Here is a 26,835-nt window from a genome sequence, read left to right as displayed (position 1 = left end):
TGGATTACAGGCATGAGCCACTGTGCCTGGCCTCCCTCTGTATTTTCTATGACATCTCAAATCTTCTTAGATTTATAAAGAAGAGACAGATTTAAAAAAAAAAAAAAAAAAAAAAGTTACCCACTCACTGTTTTTCTAGTTTGTCCTGACAAGAAATGATGTTTTGGGTTAGTGATGAAATGGAGTTGAAGATTCAAAATCTTATGGTGTTCATTCAGTTATTTCCAAGGTCAGGGCCTCTCAGACAGACATCTGCCCTGGTCTCTAGAATGGAAGAGGTCCCCTGCTGGATGGAAACATCCCTAAAAGACTTTCTAACCCTGAGTCTTACAGTCACCCTCGTCTACAGGTTCTGACCTACCCATCAGGAAGCAAAACCCTGTGCAGATGCCTTGATCTTGTCCCTAGACCACGTAAGTCTTCATTTCTAAATTCATAAGTATCTTGGGTGGGCGTGGTAGCTCACGCCTGTAATCCCAGCACTTCAGGGGGCCGAGGAGGGCTAATCATGAGGTCAGGAGTTTGAAACTAGCCTGGCCAACATGGCGAAACCCCGTCTCTAGTAAAAACACAAAAAATTAGCTGGGCATGGTGGCAGACGCCTGTAATCCCAGCTATTTGGGAGGCTGAGGCAGAAGAATCGCTTGAACCAAGAAGGCGGAGGTTGCAGTGCGTAGAGATCATGACACTGCACTCCAGCCCAGGTGACAGTGCAAGACTCTGTCTCAAAAAATAAAAAAGAAGAAAGAATCCCTTTGGAGAATACAATTTCTGGAATTTGCACAGGTCAGGTTCCCAGGGCGAAGCCACTCTCAGAGAGGTTCTGCCATTGAACCTCAGCGACCATTTAGTGATTCCTTAACTCAGTCCCGGGGCTCAGGGAAGCTGGCCTGAGACACGGGAAAAATAATGCAGTATCTCCTCTAAGACACCATTGATTGTAAAACTTCCACTTATTTTATGTAGAAATTATACCAGGTCACATCATTGATTTTAAGAGCCACATGCTAGAACTGATGGACTATGGAAACTGCACGATGGTGCTGTAAGTCAAACGTCAGAGACAAGTGTCCATCCAGGGAACCCTCCAGCTGCAGAGACCGGCCCAAGTGCTGAGAGGCCTCCACCTCCCAGCCTTGGCGGTGGGACTGCCAAATAGAAAACCACAACTGTCTAAGCCCAGGGCTCCTCACTCCAGGCCCTGCCCAAGGGCTCAGGGGATCAAGCTCTTCTTCCACAGTCCTGGCCAGGCAGCCTGGAGAAGAAGATGAGGGTTGAACTAGGGTGGAGGAGGCACAGACTTGGTAACAGGCCCGATGTGGTGGGGAGGGGATACGGGGAGTCCAAAGAGCCTCCTAGGTTTCTGACTTGGGGATGATGACCAGGATTGGGGCTACCAAGTGAGAAGCAGGTCTGGAGAAACAGATCGGTTTCATTTCAGATGCCCATGGAGAACCACAGCTCAGCAAGCCCCAGGGTGCTGCAGGGGAGCTTAGCTCAACAGGGAGGTCTGGGCTGGAGATGGAGACTTGCAGGTCCTCTATGAACAGAAGGTGGCTGGCGCAATGGGTGCGGATGAGATTTTCCAGAAAGTGTGTGGCATAAGGAAACAGCCCAGAGAGACCCTGAAGAGGCAGACAAAAAGGAAGAGAAAGACAGATGAAGGAAAAGCCCAAGACCCAGGAAGGGAACCAAGCAAGAAGTGGGCATGGAGGCCAAGGGGGCCCAGAGAGGCTGGGGAGAAAGTGGGGGGGCAATCATGGAAACAGACATGATAAGTTGCACAGATGAAGCCGCCAGTGCCTTCAGCCAGGGCAGTCTCAGGAGAATGGTGGGGGGCAAGCAGGAGCAACAGAAGTGACAGGGACAAGAGGGCAGGGACAACACCAAGCCCGGCCCTGTCTGAGGCCTGTGGCAGGGGAGGGGAGAGAAGCGGTGAGGCAGAGTAGGAGGTGCCCAGGCAAGGCAGCTTGAGATTTTCCTGCGTGAGGGTTGGTTTTGTAAACACGCCCTTCCAGGGCTGGTGAAGTGAGTCTCTCCTCTCTCTCACTGTCACATGGGAAGGAGAGCCCACCCTCTCCTCAGTGCACTGATATCACCAAGCATGTTTATGGGCCCAGGAAACTAAGCCAGCAGCGAGGGAGAGGCTCACAGTATAGGAGAGAGGAGAGGTGACTGACAGAGCCACCTCCAAGGAGCCGTGGGATGACAGAGGGAGGTCGGGTATGGCCATGGGCTCCCTTCCTGCACAGCTGTAAGCATGTGGCCTGAGGTGGCCAGCTGGCCTCTCTCTAGTTTACAAGTTCCAAACATTGGGCAGGATGTGATGTTTAACACCTGTAATTCCAACACTTTCAGGGGCTGAGGCAAGAGGAGGATCATCTGAGCACAGGAGTTCAAGAATAGCCTAGGCAACATAGCAAGACCCTATCTCTACAAATAAAAATTTAAAAGTAGCCAGGTGCAGTGGCTCATGCCTGTGGTCCCAGCTGCTCAGGAGGCTGGGGCAGAAAGATCACCTGAGCCCAGGAATCTGGGGCTGCAGGGAGCTATCAGTGTGCCACTGCACTCCAGCCTGGGCAACAGAGCAAGACCCTGTCTCTAAAATAAAAATAAATTGAAATGTTCCAAAAATTGACGTGAAATCAAAAAAGCAAATTCCAGAAAAAAAAAACTCCCAAAAGAAAGATCAAGTTAAAACCACCTCTAATAACATTACTAATTGTTGCTGATGTGCAGAACACCTACCGCGTGCTGAAACAGCTGGAAACACTCACTTAACAGGGGAAGTTGCTGAGTCTTTCGAAAAACAAGGACCGTGCAAGGTAGTAACAATGACACCGCCTTGTTCAAGCTGGTGTTATTATTACCACCTTGCACAGATGGAGGCCTGGAAGGTGAAGGAGCTTGTTCTCTCTGGTATGAGGTATAGCTGGGATTGCAGAGAAAAGCAAATTTCCCTGGGCTGGGCTAGTGCCGCAGCACCCTGTGTGAAACTCTGTTACGCCTTGTCCTGTGGTGCTGGATTGGCTGGGGACGGGAATGCTTCCCCACAGGCCCACAGCAAACTCTTGTCTCCCAAGGGTCTGGGTCAGCCTGGCCTGGAGCTGAGCTCTGTTCACATCAACAATATTCCCACATATGTCTGGTGAATTGCAGCAAAGTCCAAACTGTGTCCCATGGTATCAGTGACCACTGTCAGGCAGTCTTTCCTGGAGACTGGTGGCAGGAAAAGGCAGACACTAATCTGGACCATAAAAAGAAAAGTGCTTCTTTGAAATTTAAAGCAAGGAAGTAACACCAGCATTTTGCATGATCGTTTACCTCTTTCCGAAAACACTTCTGGTACCCACAGATGATAACTTCAGCTACATTATGCAAAGTGAGAAACACAGGAATGGCCTGAAAGAAAACAGAACAAGAAGATGAAAATATTTTCTTCGATCTCACAATCACGTGGTTCTTAGTTTTTTGCTTAAAAATAATGAGCTATGGAAACTTTTGGCATTCACATATATAATCACTGCAGCAAAGACTTCTACGTGGATTAGTGCCCTTTGCTTCAGTATTTCTCTTGGTGGGTGGATGCAGAGGTTCCCCTCCTATAGGCATTCTCACCAACAAACAGGTAAGTCTCCTGTGTGGCAGGCACTGTGTCAGGTGCAGGGAACACATCCCATGAAAGGTGGACATGGCCCCTCAGGTGAGAGCTCAGATGGGGCATGCAGAAAAGTGCACCCGGCCCAGCACGCGGAGAGCAAGCTTTCTTGGAGGAAGTAAAGGCCAAGAAAACTTAGACTTCAAAGTGAAGTGAAGGAATGAGAACTGAATCATGAAGCGGCATGGGCCAAACAAAGAGTGAGGAGGTAGCAAAGTGTCACACCAAGGCCCAGAGAGAGCGGATCCAGCTTCTCCAGGTAACAGGAAGAAGTGGGGCATGGTGGACCACAATGAGGAAGGGAGGAGCAAGGGACAGGAAGATAGAGAGGTATTCACAGGCCACACTGGGAAACAGGATGGCCCCCAGAACCAGCGAGGAGTTTTTATTGTTTTGTTTTTTTTTAAATTTATTTTATTGCATTTTAGGTTTTGGGGTACATGTGAAGAGCTTTAAAGCTGACCATGACATGATCTGCATGTTTAGAGGAACTCGGGCTGCAGGGTGGAGGGCAGGAGGCAGAGAGGGCTGCAAAAGTCTAGTGGTGCCATAGGATGAAAAATGGCCCCCTAAAAGACATCTACATCCCAATCCCTGGGACCTGTAAATGTTGTCTAATATGCCAACAAGGGGTCTTTGCAAATGTGAGTAAATTGAAGATCTTGAGACAGGCAGATTCTCCTGGATTATTGGGTGAGCCCTAAATGCAATCACACGTATCCTTATAAGAGGAGGCAGGGATGTGACAAGCACAGAGAAGGGGCAATGTGACCACAGAGGCAGAGACTGGAGTGATGTAGCCACAAGCTGGGAAATGCCGTGGTCACTGGAAGCTGAAAGAGGCAAGGAACAGACCCTCACCTAGAGGCTCAGGACCGGGCGCAGCCCTGCCCACACCTTGATTTCAGACTTCTGGCCCCCAGAACTGTGAGGGATACATTTCTGTCATTTTAAGTCGCTCAAGTATGTGGTAATTTATCACAGTAGACACAGAAACTAACACACGGAAGGACAAGATGGTGACCTGAACTTGGTAGTGGCAGTGAAGATGGAGGAAAGGGGCCACATCAAAGAAATATTTAGTAATGTTTCAGTAATTTAGAACTGAAGCAAATGTTTGAATAACTGGATAAACTCTCACAAAAAAAAATGGGAGGAGAAAATATAAAAAATGTAACAGCACATTATTAGCATAAACTGCACGTTTCCCATTGCTGGGACATTTAAGAGTGGCATTCTCTCCTAATGAATAGGTAACCTTGACAGGGGGAGGGGGGAGAATGAGGAGGAGAGGAATTCTGTTATTTTAGGCTTTTTTGTTTGTTTTTGTTTTTGTCTTTTTTGAGACAGAGTCTTACTCTGTTGCCGGGGCTGGAGCGCACACAGTGGCGCCATCTTGGCTCACTGCTACCTCCCTCTCCTGGGTTGAAGCGATTCTCCTGCCTCAGCCTCCCTAGTAGCTGGTACTACAGGCGCCTGCCAGAACGCCTGGCTAATTTTTGTATTTTTTTAGTAGAATCAGGTTTCGCCATGTTGGCCAGACTGGTCTTGAACTCTTGGCCTCAAGTGATCCACCTGCCTCAGCCTCCCAAAGTGCTGGGATGACAGGCATGAGCCACTGCCCCTGGCCTATTATCTTTCCTGCTAATAATGATAACGATGCTTCCTGGATGGCAAAAAATGAGAAAAAGAGCATGGGTTTTATCATCACTCTGGGCTCCTACTCCACCACCTGCTAGTGGGGCAAGGTATGCATCCAAACTTGTGTTTCCTCCTCTGTAAAACAGGGATAACAATACCCCATAGCCTGGAGCTGCCAAGAGGGATGACCCAAATATTACAGCTTAAGGACCTTAATGAATGGCTCAGGAGGACTGCACAAAGGGTGTCAATATCACTAACTGGTAGCCCTGCCCTCAGCAGGCTCTGCAGAGGATCAGCTTGGGTAAATTGCTCCCGTTTAGAGGACCTGCTTCAAAATTATGCTGCTCGCCTACTTTCAGATGAATTTATTCTTTATCTTTGTGGAGGACATATTTTTACCTTGTTTTTAAAACTTCTATGCCTTTATATAGCTGTGCCATTTTAGTAATCTGTTCTAACTCGCACTGTTTCATTTCTGAGTTCTTGCCTTACATTTTTCTTACCTTTTTATAAAAACATTTTCTATTTTTATCTTTCATTAAAAGTTCAACTCAAATTGTTTTTTCTTTTAAAATGAAACTATTTTAGTTTCTATTTTTTTCATTTATTTTTGTGTTTCTTTTTATGCCTCTTAAATTTTTAGATTGTAGCTTATTTTTTATGTCTGTTAAGATTATTAAAGAGATTATATATTTTAAAGTTGGCTTTCTGCATTAGGCCCATGTTTGCCAGACTTGGGCCCAGCCTTCCAATTCTTGGCTTGAAAGGACAGCAAAAAAAAAATCTTGGACAGGTTAATCACATGACACATGAAAGCTAATATTAAAGTGGGGGCTGAATCTGATCCAATTAAGACCTTATGTAAATGTTTTTTTTGCTTTCTTGGCTATAAAATCAGTAATGAGATCAGATTTAGAACTGAGATTATGGAATTCTAGACCCAACTTTAGACTTCAAGGAGGCTTAATTTTCTCAATTATAGGACCTGGAGGCTGTTTTCTCAATCTTCCTAGGTCCTTACTCTGATCAGATTCTGGAAAAGAAACTATTTATACATGTAGAATTAATTTTAAAGTACACGAACAATAGCCACCAACAATGTGTTAAACATAGTGCTAAGTATTTTATGTGTATTCCCTTATTTAAACCTCCCAGCACCTCTCTTAGTAGATGCTATTACCTTGATTTTATAAACAAGGAAAATGGGGCTGAGAAAGACTGGCCACTTGCTTGAGTATTCACAGCTGGTTCAGTGGCAAAGCCATGACCCCAATCCAGGCCTGTCTAACTGCAAAGCCCACACCTCCTAGCCCTGGTGTTATGATACCCAAATTATGTCAAGCCACAGTGAAAACTTCCTGGACCTCCAACTGTCCAAAGTTCAATATGACTGGTGTGTTCCAAATCCTGGCCGTCCACTTACACCGGTAATAGGCCTACTAATATGGTTTGGCTCTGTGTCCCCACCCAAATCTTATGTCAAATTGTAATTGCCAATGCTGGGAGAAGGACCTGGTGGGAGGTGATTAAATCATGGAGGTGGATGTCCCCCTTGCTGTTCTTGTGATTGTGGTTCTCATAAGATCTGGGTATTTAAAAATGTGTGGCTCGTCCCACTTCATTGTCCCTCTCTCCTGCTCCGCCGTGGTAAGAGGTGCTTGCTTCCCCTTCACCTTCTGCCATGATTGTAAGTTTCTTGAGGCCTTCCTGCCATGATTCCTGAACAGCCTGCAGAACTGTGAGTCAATTAAACATCTTTTCTTCATAAATTACCCTGACAGGTAGTTCTGGTTGTTTTGTTTGTTTGTTTGTTTGTTTTTGAGATAGAGTCTTGCTCTGTTGCCCAGGCTGGAGTGCAGTGGTGCCACCTTGGCTCATTGCAACCTCCGCCTCCTGGGTTCAAGTGATTCTCCTGCCTCAACCTCCCAAGTAGCTGGGACTACAGGTGCCTGACATGACACCCAGTTAATTTTTGTATTTTTAGTAAAGACAAGGTTTCACCACGTTGTCCAGGTTGGTCTCGAACTCCTGATCTCTGATCTGCCAGCCTCAGCCTCCCAAAGTGCTGGGATTACAGGCTGGGCCACCATGCCTGGCCAGTCAGGTATTTTTTATAGCACTGTGAAAATGGACTAATACATCTGGTAAGAACTGAAATGGATGAACTCAGAATAAACCTATACCTTTTTTAAAAAGGCTTTCTTCTACTCCCACTTAACAAATTTTAAATCTATTTTCTCAAGCCATTTTTTCTACTGAGAAGCAAACAGGCTTTAAAGACCATTATTCTACTGTTGACCAGTTACACTCTATCAGCCTGTGTAGCACTCTATCAAAAACATTATTGGGCCAGGCATGGTCGTGGCTCACGCATGTAATCCCAGCACTTTGGGAGGACAAGGCAGGCAGATCACAAGGTCAGGAGTTTGAGACCAGCCTGACCAACATGGTGAAATGCTGTCTCTACTAAAAATGCAAAATAAACAGCCGGGCGTGGTGGCATGTGCCTGTAATCCCAGCTACTCGGGAGGCTGAGGCAGGGGAATTTGTTGAACCAAGGAGGCGGAGGTTGCAGTGACTGAGATCAAGCCACTGTACTCTAGCCTGGGTGACAGAGTGGGGCTCCATCTCAAAAAATATATATATATTAAGACAGTTTGCAATTATTTTTTTTTTGAGACAGAGTCTCATTCTGTTGCCCAGACTGGAGTCCAATGGTGCTATCTTGGCTCACTGCAACCTCCACCTGCCAGGTTCAAGTGATTCTCCTGCCCCAACCTCCCAAGTAGCTGGGATTACAGGCATGTGCTACAATGCCCAGCTAATTTTTGTATTTTCAGTAGAAATAGAGTTTTGCCATGTTGGCCAGGCTGGTCTCCAACTCCTGACCTCAGGTAATCCACCCGCCTCGGCCTCCCAAAGTGCTGGGATTATGGGCTTGAGCCACCATGACTGGTCAGTTTGCAACTTTGATTACCAGTCTTTCCCTGGCATCTAACTCCATACAAGTTCCAATGTGAACTATAACCCATGAGTTCAGGAGATCCCTAGTGACTGATTCTTTCAGAAAATCTGCCCTTTGTTATCTTTAAGGAGTCAAGTTCAGTAGGACTTATTTTTGTTAAATCAAATGAAAATTCTAAGAAATGATCAAAGCAATAATAGTAGCTAAGGTATCTTGAGTGCTTACTACATGTCAGACACTGTTCCACCTTTATATATTTAAAACTTCATAATAACCGTATGAGATAGATATGATAAACATTCTCATTATATAGGCAAGAAAATTGAGGAGTGTGTCTTGGTTCTTTTTTTTACCTACTCTTCATGATTTGAAACCACTTTTGCATGATCTAGATATCTGCTTGCTGCTAAAGAGAAACAGAAAACTAGATAATGTTCTTCACTACTGTCAAGACTCCAGGCATGGCCTCAACATCTCTTTCATCAGGGAAAATGGCACAACATCAGCTACCATAAAGCCCAGAGCATCATTTTTGATATAACTCCATAAAAACGTAATTGACCACATTAAACTATACTGCAGGAAAATTCATTAAATTATGCAGGGACTATAAAGGCACTAATCCCATTCATGATAACTTTACTTCCATGACCTCATCGCTTCCCAAAGGCTTCACCACCTTTACAAAAAAAAAAATTACTTAGGGACACAATTTGCAACTACTTTATTCCTAGAATCTATTAGCTGAAAATTTGACATTTCATCCATGCACCGTTGACATTTTTATCTGGCTATGAAGAGAAACTGGTAACTCTCACTTAGAAATATTTCATGATTCTCATACTTCCCAGAGTGGAATTTTGAAGGCTTGGTTATTTGTTCAGGTGTTGGAACTGACTTAGAATGGTTTCCTATGGAAAGCCTTGACCCTGCTCACAGGCTCGGCGTGGGTCACTCTGCAGGGGTGTGAACCACTCCCCTATTCAAGCACAAGTTCTGAGTCAGCTTCTTAATTTTTGTAAAAGAATGTCAATCCGACCTTTCTATCTGGGTGATTTTTAAATATGCAGGTGTGTCCTTAACCTACAACACAGAATAACTGACCTCCAGGTCCTTGCCAAAGAAAGTACCTTTAAACCGTTGGCTGCCTGATTTTTACCAAAATCATGCATGCGAGAAATAATGTTCCTAGGCCAGGTGTGGTGGCTCACGCCTGTAATCCCAGCACTTTGAGAGGCTGATGCGGGTGGATTGCTAAGGTCAGGAGTTTGAGACCAGCCTGGTCAATGTGGTGAAACCCCATCTCTACTAAAAATACAAAAATTAGCCAGGCATGGTGGTGGGCACTTGTAATCCCAGCTACTTGGGAGGCTGAGGCAGAAGAATCACTTCAACCCAGAAGGCAGAGGCTGCAATGAGTCAGGATGGTGCCACTGCACTCCAGCCTGGATGACAGAGCAAGACTCTGTCAAAGAAAGGAAGGGAAAGGAAAGGAAGGGAAGGGAAGGAAAAGGGAAGGGGAAGGGAAAGGAAGAAAGTTCCTGGAGGATAGTCTAAGGCCCTGAACGGAGCCAGATAACCTGAGACCCATGGATTTTACCACAGAGAACCTGCTCCTACTGAACAGTGCTGTGTCATCATTCTCTCCATGGGCACTAACAGTTCTAGATACTGGTGACTGTTGTGTTATAAGGACGTTATTAAAGACCTGCCCCACTGAGTCACCCAGCCTACCCTTTATGAGGACTCAGGAAAACTTCAATTAGTTGTAATTGTGTTTTAAGTAGACTTTTTTGCTGGAGTGCAGTAGCGTGATCATAGCTCACTGCAGACTCAAACTCCTGGGCAGGCTCAAGCGATCTTCCCACCACAGTCTCCTGAGTAGCTAGGACTACAGACACATGCCGAAAGATAAGGCTAACTATTTCATTTTTTGTAGAGATGAGATCTGGCTATGTTGCTCAGGCTGGCCTCGAACTCCTGAGCTCAAGCAATCCTCCCATCTCAGCCTCCTAAAATCTGGAATTACAGGCACGAGCCACTGTGTCCAGACTTTTGTAACTTTTTTATTCGGCTGCAGAAAGCTGAGAGCTGAATTCAGACCCAACTATAATTATGTTGTGAGATATTACAGTATAAACTTCTAGGTGCTAAATCTCTCTGTGACATCATCTATTACCTTTTAATGAGATTTCTTTTTTTTTTTTTTTTTTTTTTTTTTTGAGACAGAGTGTCACTGTTGCCCAGGCTGGAGTGCAGTGGCATGATCTTGGCTCACTGCAACCACTGTCTCCTGGATTCAAGTGATTCTCCTGCCTCGGCCTTCTGAGTAGCTTGAACTACAGGCATGCGCCACCACACCCAGATAATTTTTGTATTTTTAGTAGAGACGAGGGTTTCACCATGTTGGCCAGGCTGGTCTCGAACTCCTGACTTCAAGTGATCTACCAGCCTTGGCTTCTCACAATTGTTGGGATTACAGGCATGAGCCACCATGCCAGTCCTTCTACCTAGATTTCTTGTACAGTTCTGTTCATCAGAGTATTTATCTTTTTTTAACTGTAATTATTTTTATAAGCTACCACATATCCTCTCTGGAAGAAGGTGAGGTATCTGAATATTCATATGTTTACATATAAGTGAATATTCATAAATTGACTTGCATGACATAAATTACAGTGTTTATTTACATTCATCTTACTATTCTGCCATTAGATGGCAAACTGCTTAAGGGCAGAGGACCGGCGTGCCTTCTTTCCCAGTCTCTAGCACAAGCTGCGAGATCCTCTCTGTCCTTCATTTGAGCACCACATAAAATAGCTGCCTTGTGTGAAAGGGCCTCGCCGTATGAAAAATAGATACCTTGCAGTACCAGGTGCTCCTCCAATTTGGCAAAATGCTAATCCTAAGAGAGATGCCAGAGAGTCAGAAAGGCCTAAGGGGGTCCTCCACCTTCCTGCCTGGCATTAATGCATGGGTGAGAATGGTGGGCGGACTTGCCTGCTCTCAGGCAACAGCTGTTTTCTTCGCACTTTTACCCAAGTCCACATAACTGAATTTGGTTAAACTAAATATGCATATCCCACAGGAACACAGAGGAGTTCTAAGTGAGACAAGCAAGAACACATTATTACCCCCTCCTTTTCATGTAATCCTCAAGAAAACTTCTACTGGAGCCTGGGTGATTTTTTTTTTAATTGTGGTAAAATATACATCACAAAAAGTTTCCAGCTTAGCCATTTTCAAGTGCATCTTCCATTCACACTGCACTAGGTACATTCACACTGTTGGACTATCACCACCCCCCATTGCCAGAGCTCTTTTCGTCTTGCAAAACTGAAACTCCGTGCCCATTAGACACCAACTCTTCATTCTCCCTTACTTCCACCCCTGACAGCCACCATACTACTTTCCGCCTCTATAAATTTGATTACTCTAAGTACCAGATATAAGTGGAGTCACATAGTATTTGTCTTTTTGTGACTGACTTATTTAGCATAATGTCTTCAAGGTTCATCCATGTTGCAGCATATGGCGGGATTTTCTTCCTTTTTAAGGCTGAATAATATTCCATTGTTTGTTTGTTTATTTGTTTGAGACAGAGTCTCGCTCTGTTGCCCAGGCTGGAGTGCAATGGCGTGATCTCGGCTCACTGCAACCTCTGCCTCCCAGGTTCAAGCAATTCTCCTGCCTCATCCTCCCAAGTAGCCTGGGATTGCAGGCACCTGCCACCATGGCCAGCTAATTTTTTGTATTTTTATTAGAGATGGGGTTTCACCATATTGGTCAGGCTTGTCTCGAACTCTTGACCTCAGGTGATCCACCTGCCACGGCCTCCCAAAGTGCTGGGATTACAGGCATGAGCCACTGCGCCCGGCCCCATTGTTTTATCTATTTTATCTATTCATTTTATCTATTCATCCATCAATGGGCACTGGGATTGCTTCTACCTTTTGTCTATTATGAATAATAGACAAATGAATATGGATGCACAAGTATCTCTTCCTGTCCCTTCTTTCAAGTCTTTTGGGTGTACCCCCAAAAACAGAACTGCTGAGTCATCCTATTTTTTATGTTTTGAAGAGGCACCACACTGTTTCCCATAGCAGCTGCACCCCTGTGCATTCCCACCCATGGTGCTCAAGGGTTCCAACTTCACATCTTTACCAGCACTTGTTATTCTCTGGTTTTTTAGTAGCAGCCATCCTCATGTATGTGAAGTAGTATCTCCTATAGTTCTGATTTGCATCTTTCTTTTTTTTTTTTTTTTTGAGACAGAGTTTCACTCTTGTTACCCAGGCTGGAGTGCAATGGCGCGATCTCGGCTCACCGCAACCTCCGCCTCCTAGGTTCAGGCAATTCTCCTGCCTCAGCCTCCTGAGTAGCTGGGATTACAGGCACGCGCTACCATGCCCAGCTAATTTTTTGTAGTTTTAGTAGAGACGGGGTTTCACTATGTTGACCAGGATGGTCTCGATCTCTTGACCTCCTGATCCACCCGCCTCGGCCTCCCAAAGTGCTGGGATTACAGGCGTGAGCCACCGCGCCCGGCCTGTGATTTGCATCTTTCTAATGAGTAATGATGCTGAGCATCTTTTCATCGTTTTATCAGCCTTTAAATATCATCTGCGGAGAAACGTCTATTCAAGTCCTTTGCCCGTTTTTCCATCAGGTTGTTTGCTTTTGTGCTGTTAAGTTTTATGAGTTCTCTATGTAGTCTATACGTGAATCCCACCACTGATGAGGGATTTGTAAATATTTCCTCCCTTTCTGGGGGTTGCCTTTTTACTCTGTTGATAGTATCCTTTAACACACCAAAATTTTTCATTTTGATGAAGTCAATTACTCTTTCTTCTGTTGCCTGTGCCTTGGTGTCATATCCAAGAAATCCTTGTCAAATCCAATGTCACGAAGCTTTCCCCCAGGAATTCAATGTTAATATTAAGTCATTTTATAAGAGTTACAGGACAATTTTTAGAGGGAACAAGAAGATAACAAAACTCTGGCAAGGGGTTTACTGTATTTCCAAGGAGCCCATTTTAAAAACGAATCCTTGTAGGTGGACTCTGATCACCTGTGATAACACGACATGACAGAGGGAGCTGCCTCTCATCAGCAGTAACAGGGACATTAGGGGTGGATGCTCCATTCCACACCAACACTTACACTCTTTTCCTTTGTGGAGCCAACTTCCTTTATGATATTGGAGCCAAACAAAGGGAGAGGGGACCCACAGGTACCATTTTGCTTAACTGAGTAACTCACTCACATGGGTTTAAAGATACATGTGTGTTTCCTCACCAACCCCCCGCCCCCCACCACACACACAAAATCCCAGCTCCATCCCCAGTATAAGTATGTTGAGTGAATATTATGCTCATAGAAGACCATAACAAGCCATTAGGAAGGATCAAGTTCAAAGAGTTCAGCAAGGAAAACAATTCCTGTCCTGTCAAGGTGCCTTGACCTAGATTTTCAGGGTTCCTCCAGCAGCAGGCCCTGGCCTCCTCCCAGCAAGAAAACAGCATGGCTTGAGTCAAATCACCAATGCCAGGATGGCCACTCTCCAGCAAGCTCAGTAATGTATGAATTTGTACATCTGTTCTGAACACTGGCCAGAGCAGCCTGAGGCAGTCCTATCCAGCTGAAGGCTTCCGACCAGGAAATTATAACAAGAGTCATAATGAGCCATCAAAGTCATACTGTCCCTCCAAGACTGACACTCGTGCCATCAGAGCCATCATCACTGTGACCTTACTCAGTACAAGAGAGCTGGCCAAGCAGGCCCAAATCAAGCCAAGCCCAACTCACATGTCATCAAGATTGGTGACAGAAAGTGCCTGGCACATGCTTAGCACCAGACATTCATGGTGACTGCTCCCATGGTGAGCTGTGTGTCTTTCACTCCCCGCCCCATCACTTTCAGTTCCTCAAGGTCGGAAACCAGGTCTTATTTGCCTTTAAGCCCCAGCACATAGTAGGTCCTGCATAACTACATGCTGAATAGATAGCTACAAGAAAAATCTCCTTTCCCTTAACTCTGCAGATCATTTGGTTGGGAGTCTGAGGTAGAAAAATCAACAAAGCTTTGCCCATAGCATCTGTGCAGAGTTAACTCAGCTTCCTCCCAGGAGCTACACATCAGGAGAACAGAATTTCAAGGCCTTGTCAGATAAAGGAGGGCTTTATGGAGAAGAGTTACCTGAAAGTGTTTTGCATAACAATACATCTACGGATTTTAATGGAGCACTTTTCCCCCATTCCTTATGGACTCATTAAGCTGACAGCTTGGCACCAGCATATTGATGCCTGTTTTCTCTCCAACACAAACTGTACGAGTGTCTCATGTTTATCCACCCTATGAATTTCTAAGCAATGATGTAAAAACAAAGAGCTCAGAAAACAAAGAAAAGATGCTGAGTTGAGCTATTTCACAAGAAAACAATAATAATCGTCTCCTTTCCGCCCTCCTCCCACTCGAATTGGGTGTATTTGGGTTTTGGTTGTTTCCTTTGTTCAAAGATTTTGAATTGCAACAGCTTCTTTTTGCTTATTAAAGAAGACTGTGCTCTCAGCAGGGTGCAGTGGCACGTATCTGTAGTCCCAGCTATTGGGAGGCTGAGGCAGGAGGATGATGTGAGCCCAAGGGTTTGAGGCCAGCCTGGGCAACATAGTGAGACCCCCATCTCTGAAAAAAGGCTGCACTCTAGGGAATTGCCAGTCAAAGTGCTGGTCCTCGAGAAGATAAGGAGCTGGCAACAGAATGTAAATCAATGCATTGCTTCCTTCTTCAAAATGTCTTGCTATGGGGAAAAAAAAAAAAAGGCAGCTCAGTTAAACAGTGTGGTTAGTGCCAAAGCTGATCTCCTCATGGACAGGTAACAAAGAATTCAAAGACTGGTACAGCTGCAGATCACAGCTCAAGAAGCATTGCTGTAGGCTGCAGAATTCCCCACCTGCCTGAAAACATACTAGACTGACATTTAAAATGGTCTTCTGAGAGTATTTGGCCACCTAGTATCAGCAATTCCTTTTTTTTTTTTTTTTTTTTGGTAAAGCACTCCAATATTGAGGATCCATTACAGCCTGCTCTCCATCTGTGGGATTCAGGCAGAGACTCTATATGACTAGGCCTCCAAGTCCCTCTAATCACAGTGAGTGGTTCAGGGAAGCCATGATCCAGGGCTGGCCAATCACCATAATTCCAACCTTGCGACCAGTTTTCAGATCAAGGATGGCAGTGGCCCTGACTGATCCAATCAGAGTGAAACCTGGGACTAAGGCAGGAGCTACCAGGAGAATGGCCTCTTTCCACTAAAGTTATAAGAATGTCAGGCTGGAGTTGACACCCATTGTTGGGGGCAGCTGTACAACACTCATTGTGGCGGGGGTGGGGAAGGGGCTGGATGTGAAAAGAGGCAAAGATTGGGAGCAGAATTGAAAGACAGAGAAATTGGATTCTGAGTCTAATACTGGAACCTCTGCACAAAGCCATGCGTGAAGTAGGTTTCTACCCTACGACTTTTCAGTTATGCGAACCGGTAAACCTTACTTTTGCTGAGATCAGTTTTTGAGCTTTCTAACACTTGCAACTGAAAGAGTCTAAAGTTACACAATGACTACTGTACCCTGGGCTCACTCTAAAATCCATACGCATTGGTCCTAAAGAAACAATTCTGAAAAGTCAAAAGGTGAGGAGTCAGAAGAGCTGCCATGCCAGGTGCAGTAGCTCGTGTCTGTAATCTCAATGTCCTAGGAGACTGAGGCAGGAGGATCACTTGAGCCCAGGAGTTTAAGACCAGTCTGGGCAACAGAGCAGGATTCCATCTCTTAAAAAATAAATAAACAAATAGCCAGGCGTACTGGTATGTACCTATATTCCCCACTACTCAAGAGGCTGAGGTGGGAGGCTCACTTGAGCCCAAGAGGTTGAGGCTCCAGGGAGCAGTGATTGTGCCTGAGCCACAAGACCACAAGAGCAAGACCCTGTCTCAAAATAAAAACAAAAACAGAAAAACAAGAGCTGCCACTATCTGGGACTAGAGGCAGGCTTAGCAAGACTTTCACACCTATGCCTCTTCCTCTGTCAAGTGGTTAGCAGCTGCCTCATCTATCACCTGTCAGAAGACTGCAAGAATCATGTAAAAGGACACGAAGGAAATCACTCTGGTAGCCCATGAAAAAAAGCACTGCATGAACAAAAAGTATTATTATTATGAGCACAACACCTTATTATTCAAATTTCAAAATTCTGGCAAGCCTAACTATCCAGAGCCTAGAAAAAAATGTAAAAGCACTTGAAGCAACACATTGCTTTTACCAAATCTGATAGTCTATGGCGCAGGAGAAGAAGCACTCTCTGCAGGCCAAAGGGTATAAACGGAGGCGGTAAGAGCCTGAGAATAAAGAAGGCGCAGCAGACGGCCACGGCAAGCCTTGCGGTCTGAGCTGAGCAGCAGCGTGCACCATGGGTCAGTTCTCAGGCTCACCCAGGAAGGTTCTTCCCCATTGCATATATCACTCCATCGACTTAAGCTTATGAATCATGAAAGAAAAATGGTTATTTAGTTTCAAAATTACACTCCTCACTGCTATTTTGCAACTTTGGAGTTGTTGTCCTAACAATAATATGGTTATCCAATTAGGCAGATTTTAGTTGTTTGTTTTTACTGTTTTTATAGCCAAGATCTAAGGGGCTAACATAACCACAGGAATTTTACATTAAAAGACTAAACTGTTTTGCACATTCTGCACTTTCCCCAAAGTCAGAATACGACTGTTTTCTGATAGATATAAACAGCTAGCAGTCATGGGACAAGACCAGAGGAGGTATTCACAACATTCCTGATTTGTAAGCCACCTTCTGTTCATGAGGGTTTTAATGGATTCTCTTTCGAAGATAAAATAAATTTTTGGAATTCCAAATAATGTATCTGGAAGTAGCTTTGCTCTTTACAGTTCCTGCGTTTGAGGAACTCAGTCCTGCGGGGAAGTGGGGGGAGGACAAATCAGTCAGCTTGCTTTACTACTCCCTCATGTACAGGACATCAACCCTGCGTCAGGCATTTGCATGCACAGCCAACCGCATCAGGCCACATTACCAACGGGCAGGTTTTGGGTCCTCGGGAGCAAGGAGCAGGTTGGGCCCTGCCTCCCTGCTCCCGTGGACAGCCTGCATTCAGACAGAGCCAGGGCATTCCCACTCTGCCCATCTCCACAGGGAGGCAGGCCCCAGCATGGCCTGTCTATGGCCAGCTCCACAAATACCACTACTCTTTCTTCTGCTTCTCCGCATGCATCCCCAATTTGTAACACAAGTTGGCCGTCCCTATTATCTGATTATCTTCAACTCAACGAAAGGGGGTAATAGGTCCCCTGCTGGCCTCAGGCCCAAGACTTGTTCTCCAATCTAGCTTTATCATTATTAAAGTGATTCTGAGCTTTATTGATCTGAGGCAAGATAAGTTAAAAGGCAAAGGGGAAAGAGAGAGATGGGTTGTTCCCCCCAAACCTCTAACACTTACCAGTCTGGACAAGGCTCTGGACCCAGCATAGATTATACCCACAAACAGCACTGAAGCAGGAAGCCACGCCAGAACATGAGATCTGGAAAGAGGGAAAAAAGGCAATAACACTTTTGCCACTTTTTGTTCAGAAAGACCTGGCTGGAAAGGCTGACCTTCCAGATGCATCAACTACAGCAATAGAAGCTATCTAAACATCTCTGGCGGACTTGTTAAATGAGATGTGGCCTTTATCCACAGAGTGGTGGAGGCAGACAAAGCCACACTACCTGCAGTCCCATCATTACTTATCACCTAGCTAAGAGATCCCAGAAATGGAAATGGTAAACGCCTTGCTGCAGCTTGGAAAAAAGAATAGATCTTTTTTTTTTTTTTTCCAAGGGCAGTGAACATTATTCTTTGGATTGTAAATAAAGGTATTGATTGACTTATGACCGATGCAACTTACGACCATTCAACTTTACGACCACAATCGCTAGCCACGACTGCTCCACGTCTGGCAGCGCAAACGTTGCCCAGCTGGACGTACAACAGTGCGGACCAGCTTCCGGCAGCACTACCATCTCCGCGTGCATATAGCCTACTCAACTTACGACCAAATCGTGTTACGACAGGTCTGTAGGAACCAATCGTGGTCGTAAGTTGAGCACTAGCTGTAGTCAGAAGTTTTGAATCCATGACAAATTATTAAAAATTGAAAAGGCTATTTACCCAGGTACTACACCAAACAGCTCTGTGGAATCACAACAAAAAGAACCACAGTTTCAAGGGACAGAATTGAAAAATAGAATCCCAGAACTTCAGCTGGGTGCCCATAGGCTGGCTTCTTCAACCATTAACCTGGCGGTGTTGGAATTTTGGTTCAGGGACTCTCCAAGGACTTCTGAAGAGCAGGCTTCTTTTTCAATTGCAGCCACACCAGGAACTGCTTTTTCTTAGAGTTTAGAATCAAAATCCCAGTTTATACACTCAGTGCATATCACTGAGGTTGCAACCTGCTTCTCTCATCAGTTAGAAATGCATTTGATTGGCTGGGTGTGGTGGCTCATGCCTGTAATCCCAGCACTTTGGGAGGCCAAGACAGGTGGATCAGTTGAGCTCAGGAGGCAGAGGTTGCAGTGAGCCAAGATCACGCCACTGTAATCCAGCCTGGGCAACAGAGCAAGACCTTGTCTCAAAAAAAAAAAAAAAAAATGCATTCAATCTACTAATTCAAATTCCCAGAATTATCCTAATAATTAATAAAAATAAATGAAAATAATTCAACAGAATATAACAAAATAATCCCAACTAACTCAATGAACTGATCTCCTGGAATGATGCCTGCTCAAGAAATGGTCTTTGTTAATTTTATTAGCATGGGCAGGCACTCCATCCCAGATCAGCCCTGATCTGTACAACTTCCTAGAGAACCTAGCATTTAAATGTTTCCAGCCTCTAGTAAGGGCCTTCAAACCTTACTTGCTGTATAAACTCATTGTGCAAATACTTAAAGCAACTTACAAGGTGCTGAGTATGATCATTAACAGCAGCACCACAGGTAACATTTATTGAGCATTTGCCACAAACCAGGCACTTTGCTAAATGTTTTATATGCTGCATCTTTCTTAAAGTTGAACAATAATCTTATGAGGAAGGTGTTTATTATTATTACCCCGTTGCGCAGATGAGGAAACTGAGGCACAAAGAGTTTAGATAATTTGCCTATACTGTAGTTAGGAGAGCTGGTAAATGGCAAAGCCAGAATTTGAATTCAGGTCTGTCTGGCTCCAAAGCCCTAGCTGTTAAACACCAATTCATACTTTGCCATCACGGACCTCATAATCTAATGGGAGACACTGACATACAAATAGATAAGCTGCAAACACTCAGATAATTGGCTGCAGACCAAGCAGCCAATTATCTGAGGGATATTCTGTTATCACTAGTCCCGCTGCAATAATAGATGTCAGTACCCACAACCAAAAGATAAACAGATAAAGGAAGATGCTATCCTCCATTGCAATGGGTCATGGGTGACATCAGTCAATTGCTATTCTAGGAAATGGCTTTTCCCACTTGACATTAAGCTTACATGAATCAAGGGAGGCAGATACAGGCCCATGGCCTGTTGTGCACCAGAAGGAAGCCCACAGCACATACTGCAGGCAGGGCGCTGAGGAGGAAGGAGGAGGTGCACTGGGTGAAGCGGCAGCTGGCCTCACTGTGGGAGGCCCAGGACTTTGGAATGTAAGGTCAGCAAGGCCCCAGAGATGTGTACTCCATGCCCTCGTAAAACAAAGAAAACTGCTGAGTTATATATTGTAAGAGGCATCAGGGTGTCTGAATGACCACGGACGTGAGGAAAAGAAAACATGCCTAGGGAACACCTTGTATTTTAACCCTCCTACCCTCAAATACAAAGAAATAACTTTAACTAGAAAAGAGATAGGCAGGCCTCGTAGGACCAAAGAGACTTCTGGGAAGTGTTAGCGGCATCTGGCTCCCGATGTGGGACTGCCTCCCAGGCACACGACCCCAGGGCTTGTGTTCTCCAAAGTCATCTCCCTCAGGAACAACAGAGCCAAAGCAACACGTACTCATGGTGGCACTTCAGACACACAAGAGAGGTGGTAGACTGCAGAGCCACCATGCTGTCTGTGTGACTGTCCTTCGCCGCACGCCAACCTAAGACCATAGCCACTAAGAATAAGACAACTGAATCACTTGAAAAATTGCTAACAAAACAGGTATGGGCAAGGCAAGTGTGAAAAGATAGGGCAAAAAGGAAAAAATTAAAAATCAAGGACTCTGAATTTATATTGTTTCAAAGTATCAAAGGTCTCATTCTACGTTTTTTTTTTTTTTGAGACGGAGTCTTGCTCTATTGCGCAGGCTAGAGTGAGGTGGTGCGATCTCAGCTCACTTCAACCTCTGCCACCCGGGTTCTAGTGATTCTCCTGCCTCAACCTCCCGAGTAGCTGGGACTACAGGTGAGTGCCACCACGCTCGGCTAATTTTTGGATTTTTAGTAGAGATGGGGTTTCACCATACTATCCAGGCTGATCTTGAACTCCTAACCTCATGATCCACCTGCCTTGGCCTCTCAAAGTGCTGGGATTACAGGTGTGAGACACCACACCTGGCTTTCATTCTACTTTTAAGCATGTACTTCAACTGAAAATCACAGAGTATGTGCTATGTGTAGTATATGCAAGAAAGGACTGAGGGACAGCAGTCAACAATCCATACACAAACAGAAAGCCTTACCACAAAATCAGCAAATTAATGCATATTTATATATCTTTAATTAACATAAAAACATTGTTTTAGCAAAAGATGATTTCCTAGGCCAGGTGCTGTAGCTCAGACCTATAATCCCAGCACTTTGGGAGGCCAAAACGGGAGGATAATTTGAGGCTGGGAGTTTCAGACCAGCCTGGGCACCACAGCCTGTTTCTATAAAAAATTTAAAAATTCAGCTGGGTGTGGTGGGTTGAGTCTGTAGTCTCAGCTACTCGGGAGGCTAAGGTGGGAGAATCGTTTGAGCCCAGGAGGTCAAGGCTGCAGTGAACCATGATCATGCCATTGCACTCCAGCCTGGGCAGCAGTGGTGAGATCTTATCTCTTAAAAAAATAAAGAGATTCTCTGATTTATCTGACTTTCAATTAACTCACTAATTATCTAACAGATTCCGAAAAGGGAGCTTCTGGATATATTACTAATGTCTCCTCCACACTGTGTTACATGGATGGGAATTGTATGTGTTTCATTCATATAAAATAAATGAAACACTACATTGATAACTTGCATAAAGGAGACTAAAGTACTGTGCTATACCATAAGGGAAACTGACCTAGTCAGTGAGAATAGGGAAACCTTCCCCAAATAAGTGATATTTGAGATGAAATTCAAAGTTAAACTGGCTACAGGACACAGGATAGAACAGTGCAAGGGACATAACATTCCAAACATAAACATAGTGGTTGCAAAGGCCCTGTGGCAAGAGGAAATTGGAGGAAGGCAAGTTTGGCTTGAGTAGATGGAGGAATAAAACCAAGGTAGGGAGGGCATAATACGGTCTAACTTGCATTTTGACAAGGTTGCTCTGGCTATAGTATGGAGAACAGGTTGCCACAGCGTTAGGGGTGGTGCATTAAGACAGGAAAAAATCGAACAGGCTTAACAGGAGAAAATCATGAATTCAGTCTTGAAAATTATAAACAAGATGCTTTTGGGATACCCAAGCAGTGACATCCAGTAGGCAACTGGATCAAGGATCCTTTCCTATCCTCTGGTGAGCAAGAATGCACTGTTTAACATGTCTTACATTTGGTTGTACTGTATTTCCTTATCCTTCAGTTTTGAGAATAAAATACACATACATTTTCTTCGACATAATAGCTCCCTTTAGTTTATTATTAACAGCAATACGAGCCTTCTGTGGCTTGGAAAGACTTTGTCACAAACCTATTCTTCATTGCTATGGTCTGAATCTTTGTGTCCCCTCAAAAGTCATATGTTGAAGTCCTAATCTCCAAAGTGATGGTACTAGGAGGTGGCGTCTTTGGGACGTGATGATGCCATAAGGACAGAGCCTTCATGAATGGGATTAGTGTCCTTATAAAACAGGCCCAAGCCAGGTGTGGTGGCTCACGCCTGAAATCCCAGCACTTTGGGAGGCTGACGTGGGCAGATCATGAGGTCATGAGATTGAGACCATCCTGGCCAACATGGTGAAACCCCATCTCTACTAAAACTACAAAATTAGCTGGGCGTGGTGGTGTGTGCCTGTAGTCCTAGCTACTCAAGAGGCTGAAGCAGGAGAATTGCTTGAACCTGGGAGGCAGAGGTTGCAGTGAGCCGAAATCATGCCATTTTGCACTCCAGCCTGGTGACAGAGCAAGACTCCGTCTCGGAAAACAAAACAAAACAAAACAAAACAAAACAGGCCTAAGGGAGCTTGTTTACTCCTTGCACCAAGTGAGGATGTAGCTGGAAGGCACCTCCTATGAACCAGAAAAGTGGGCCCTCACCAGACACCAAAACTGCTAATGCGCTGATCTTGGGCACTCTAGACCTGTGATAAATAAATTTCTGTTATTTATTTATTTGAGACAGAGCATCACTCTGTCATCTTGGCTGGAGTGCAATGGCACAATCTCCGCTCACTGCAACCTCTGACTCCCTGGTTCAAGCAATTCTCCCACCTCAGCCTCCTGAGTAGCTGTGACTACAGGCATCCACCACCACACCTGGCTAACCTTTATATTTTTAGTAGAGACATCATGAATTTAGTAGAGATGTCAGTAGAGTCATGAATTGTTCTTTGAGCACTATATTGGTCAGGCTGATCTCGAACTCCTGACCTCAAGTGAACTCCACATGCCTTGGCCCCACAAAGTGCTGGGATTACCAAGCCCGGCCAATTTCTGTTTTTCATAAGCCAGCTGGTCTATGCTATTTTGTTACACAAGCTCAAATGAACTAAAACACTCATTAACTCATTAATATTCATTAAGCACCCATTATATTCCAATATTCTGGTCAATGAAAATACAGCTCTTAGTATGACAGACCAAGTCTCTGACTTCACAAAATTTAGTTAGGCAATAAACAGATTGTAGTAGTCATGGGAGGAGAAAGAGGGGTGTGGGGGAAGGAGAGAGAAGGCCTGTTGTAGTAGAGTTGGCCGACACCTCCATTACATAATTTGAAGAACTGTTGACACTTATTCCTACTGCTCAGGAATAAGGATTTGGATCTCTGGATTTACAGGTTTCCACAACTGTTACTGTGCTGTCACAATCCAGTGGGGTCAGACCTTTCAATAGTTAGTCACCTGGTACAGATAAAATTCCTGACAACTGCGTTTTCCACACTTTTCCAGGTAGCATAGAGACAAGGTAAAGACATGAGCTGCAAGTGTGGTGCTTCTTTGTGCTTTTGTCCTCTCCTGAAATATTTTTAAAAATCATTTCTTCAGGAAAAAATGAAACTATAACTTTAAAATCCTAGTTAGCTCTCCTGTATCTAAGGATTATTTTGTAGGGAGATATAGCAACAAGTGACACAGCTCATACCTGATTCTGGGCATGAGAGGGCATAATCTTATAACATTTACATGGTTATCCAAATCTTTTGAAATTATAGTTAGTTTTCTTGCTCCCAAGGAACTGCCAGCAATTTGCAGATTAACTTTAGCTAACAGCCCTACGAGACAGACAAACTTCACATATTTCCCTGGGCTGGGCTATGTTCTCTGTTCTAGTATAAGCCAGGTCAAGTAGGGGTGGGGGGTGGGAAGGATATACAAGTCCAGGGCAAAGGGTTTTATACAGCGGAAAGAATGTGACCTTTGTGGTGTTAAAGCAGATAAGAAGGAGGCCATTAGCCTAATCCTGTCTCTGTACTTAGGCATGCAGCTGTTTAAGTAAGCAGACCACATTTGAACTTGGAAGCATTTCTTGTAACTGGCTAAAAAAGAAAAACCAAAACCGAGCCTCAATCGATCACAGTCAACCAGCCAACTGGACAGAAATCAAGGACCTCCCACTGAACTATACCCAAAGAAAGCCAATGCCTAGCTATAGCCAATTATGCGCTTCATTTCCACATTCAGCTACTTCAGCTATGAAAGCTCCCAGCCAGGCTGCTGCAGTAGAGGTCTCTAAGCCTCCTCTGGTTCTCAGTGCTGTCTGAGTCATGAATTGTTCTTTAATCAAATAACCTCTCTTAAATTTATTTTGTCTAAAGTTTTTCGTTTCTTTCTTTCTTTCGCGATAGGGTCTCACTCTGTTGCCCAGGCTGGAGTGCAATGGTGCCATCATGGCTCACTGTAGCCTCAACCTTCCAGCGTAAGTAACTCTCCCACCTTAGCCTGGGACTCAGTAGCTGGGACTACAGGTGCACACGGCCATGCCATGCTAATTACCTTCTTTTATTTTTGTAGAGACAGTGTCTTCCTATGTTGTTCAGGCTGGTCTTGAACTCCTGGCCTCGAACCACCCTCCTACCACAGCCTCCCAAAGTGCTGAGACTACAGGCATTGAGCCACTATCTCCAGCCTAAAGTTTTTAAATGTAGTCAGGCAAAACTGGATCCATAGCCATAGTTTGCAATGAGAACTCACCTTTTTCATTTATCAAATGGGGATAATAATGCTCAGAAGGCTTCCGGGAAGATAAGAGAATGAACACACAGTGTTTGGGGCAGTGCATGGCACATTAAAAACAACAACCTCAATAAATGTTGCCCTTCTGGCTTTTCTACACATCACTCCAAAGACAGAAACCATCAAGGAAGACTGATAGATCTGCCTACATAAAATGCAATAGCCAAAAAACACCATAAAGAAAATCAACAGAAAATTCACGAACCAGGAAAAAACACTGGCAACATATGAAAGAAGCTGCAGTTTAGTATCCTTAATGTATGAGAAAGCAATAAGAAAAAAAAAAATCAGCTCTCCAAAAGAAAAAAAGTCAGTGCACAAAAACAGGTAATTCTGTCTGACTCTCTCTTTCTCGCTCTCTCTCTGTCTCTGTCTGTCTCGCTCTCTCTCTGTCTCTCTCTCTCCCTCTCTCTCTCTCAAACACACACACATACACATGACAAGAGATATAAATGGCCAATAAACATATAAAAAATCCAACCTCTCTAATAATAAAATAACTTTAAATTAAATAATTTCGAATTAAAGACACATCAGGCTTTGCCCAAGAAGCTAGCAATTTTTAAAAGTTATACCCAATAGAAGGGATAATGAAACCAACACCTTCACAATGCTGTGAGATACAGACTGGTATCTATGGAAATAGGTACCTATGGAAATAGGGTATGTATGTACTACTTGGCTACACTCGCCAAAAGCCTTAACATACGTACTTTTTGAGCCAGAAAATTCACTTCCATGACTTTATCCTTGGAAAAGCATCTTGGACATGAGCAAAGTTACCTACAATAATGTCTTCATTTACAAGTGGAAATAAAACAGCATTCTGGCCTCGTTGCCAGTCAGCAAATATGCCAAGAACCTCAGGGCTTGCTACTGTTTCCTCTGCCAGGAACCCTCTCACCAAATACCTGTATGGCCTGTTCTCCCACAGACTCAAGATTTCTGCCTAAAAGTTGTTTTATCTGTGAGTCCTTCTCATCCACTCTATATAAAATAACCCCCCATCCACTGGCCTGCGACACACACAGGCACATCCCTAACCACTTACCTGGCTGTATTCTCTCCATGTGCCACGATTGGACACGTTATGCACTTACACTTCCACGTGTTGTCTGTCTACCTCAACTAGAATGTCAGCTCCACAAAGGCAACAATCTGTTTCGCTTCCTGCATATTTCCAGCACCAAGAACAATGCCCGGCATTTAGCAGACATTCAAATATTTGCAGAATGACTCTCCATGCATTACTTTGGTAACTTAAAACTTTTTTTTGCCTTCTCTCTCTAGACTGTTACAAGAGGAAACAACAGCAATGCAATCCAACCATGACCATACTGACATTTCTTCCTTTCCTCCAGCCCTTTAGAGACTTTGCTCTGAACAGAATTGCTGGTGTTGACAGCTGCTCGGTTTTCAAGGGCAGGGATAAGAGCAAAAAATGCCTTCATCCCACTCCTGTCTCTCTGAAATAGCCATAATGGGGAATTCTAACAATTCCAAATTCAATAAACATTTATTAACAATCATGTTGTAACCTGGAACTGTGACAATAACAAACTAGCCTCATTAAAAAACACACAGGTTTTCCTTCAATAGACATGAACTTAGACTCTTGGAGTAAAGGCAGCTATTGTGCTTTCTATATCTTATCTCTCTTTTTCTTATTAAAAAGTAGTAGCTGGCCAGGCGCAGTGGCTCACGCCTTGGATCCCAGCACTTTGGAAGGCAGAGGCGAGTGGATCATCTGAGGTCAGGAATTCAAGACCAGCCTGGCCAACATGGTGAAACCCTGTCTCCAGTAAAATATACAAAAATTAGCTAGGCATGGTGGTGCATGCTTGTAGTCCCAGCTACTTGGGAAGCTGAGGCAGGAGAATCAGTTTGAAC

General features: G+C 44.4%; 1 protein-coding gene across 1 annotated transcript in view; it reads right to left on the bottom strand.

Moving 5' to 3' along the window:
• The window catches only part of TMEM241 (transmembrane protein 241), a 147,471-nt gene that overhangs the window by 90,367 nt on the left and 30,269 nt on the right, over positions 1-26,835 (bottom strand). The window contains 2 exon segments of the mRNA XM_017497626.2: positions 3,325-3,402; positions 17,792-17,873. Of these exon segments, the coding sequence (XP_017353115.1) occupies positions 3,325-3,402; positions 17,792-17,873 (160 nt within the window).

Source organism: Cebus imitator, unplaced genomic scaffold (assembly GCF_001604975.1).
Source record: "Cebus imitator isolate Cc_AM_T3 unplaced genomic scaffold, Cebus_imitator-1.0 Scaffold12, whole genome shotgun sequence".
Lineage (NCBI taxonomy): Eukaryota > Metazoa > Chordata > Mammalia > Primates > Cebidae > Cebus > Cebus imitator.
The sequence above is the reverse complement of the archived record's forward strand: the minus strand, read 5'-3'. Positions and strand labels throughout refer to the sequence as shown.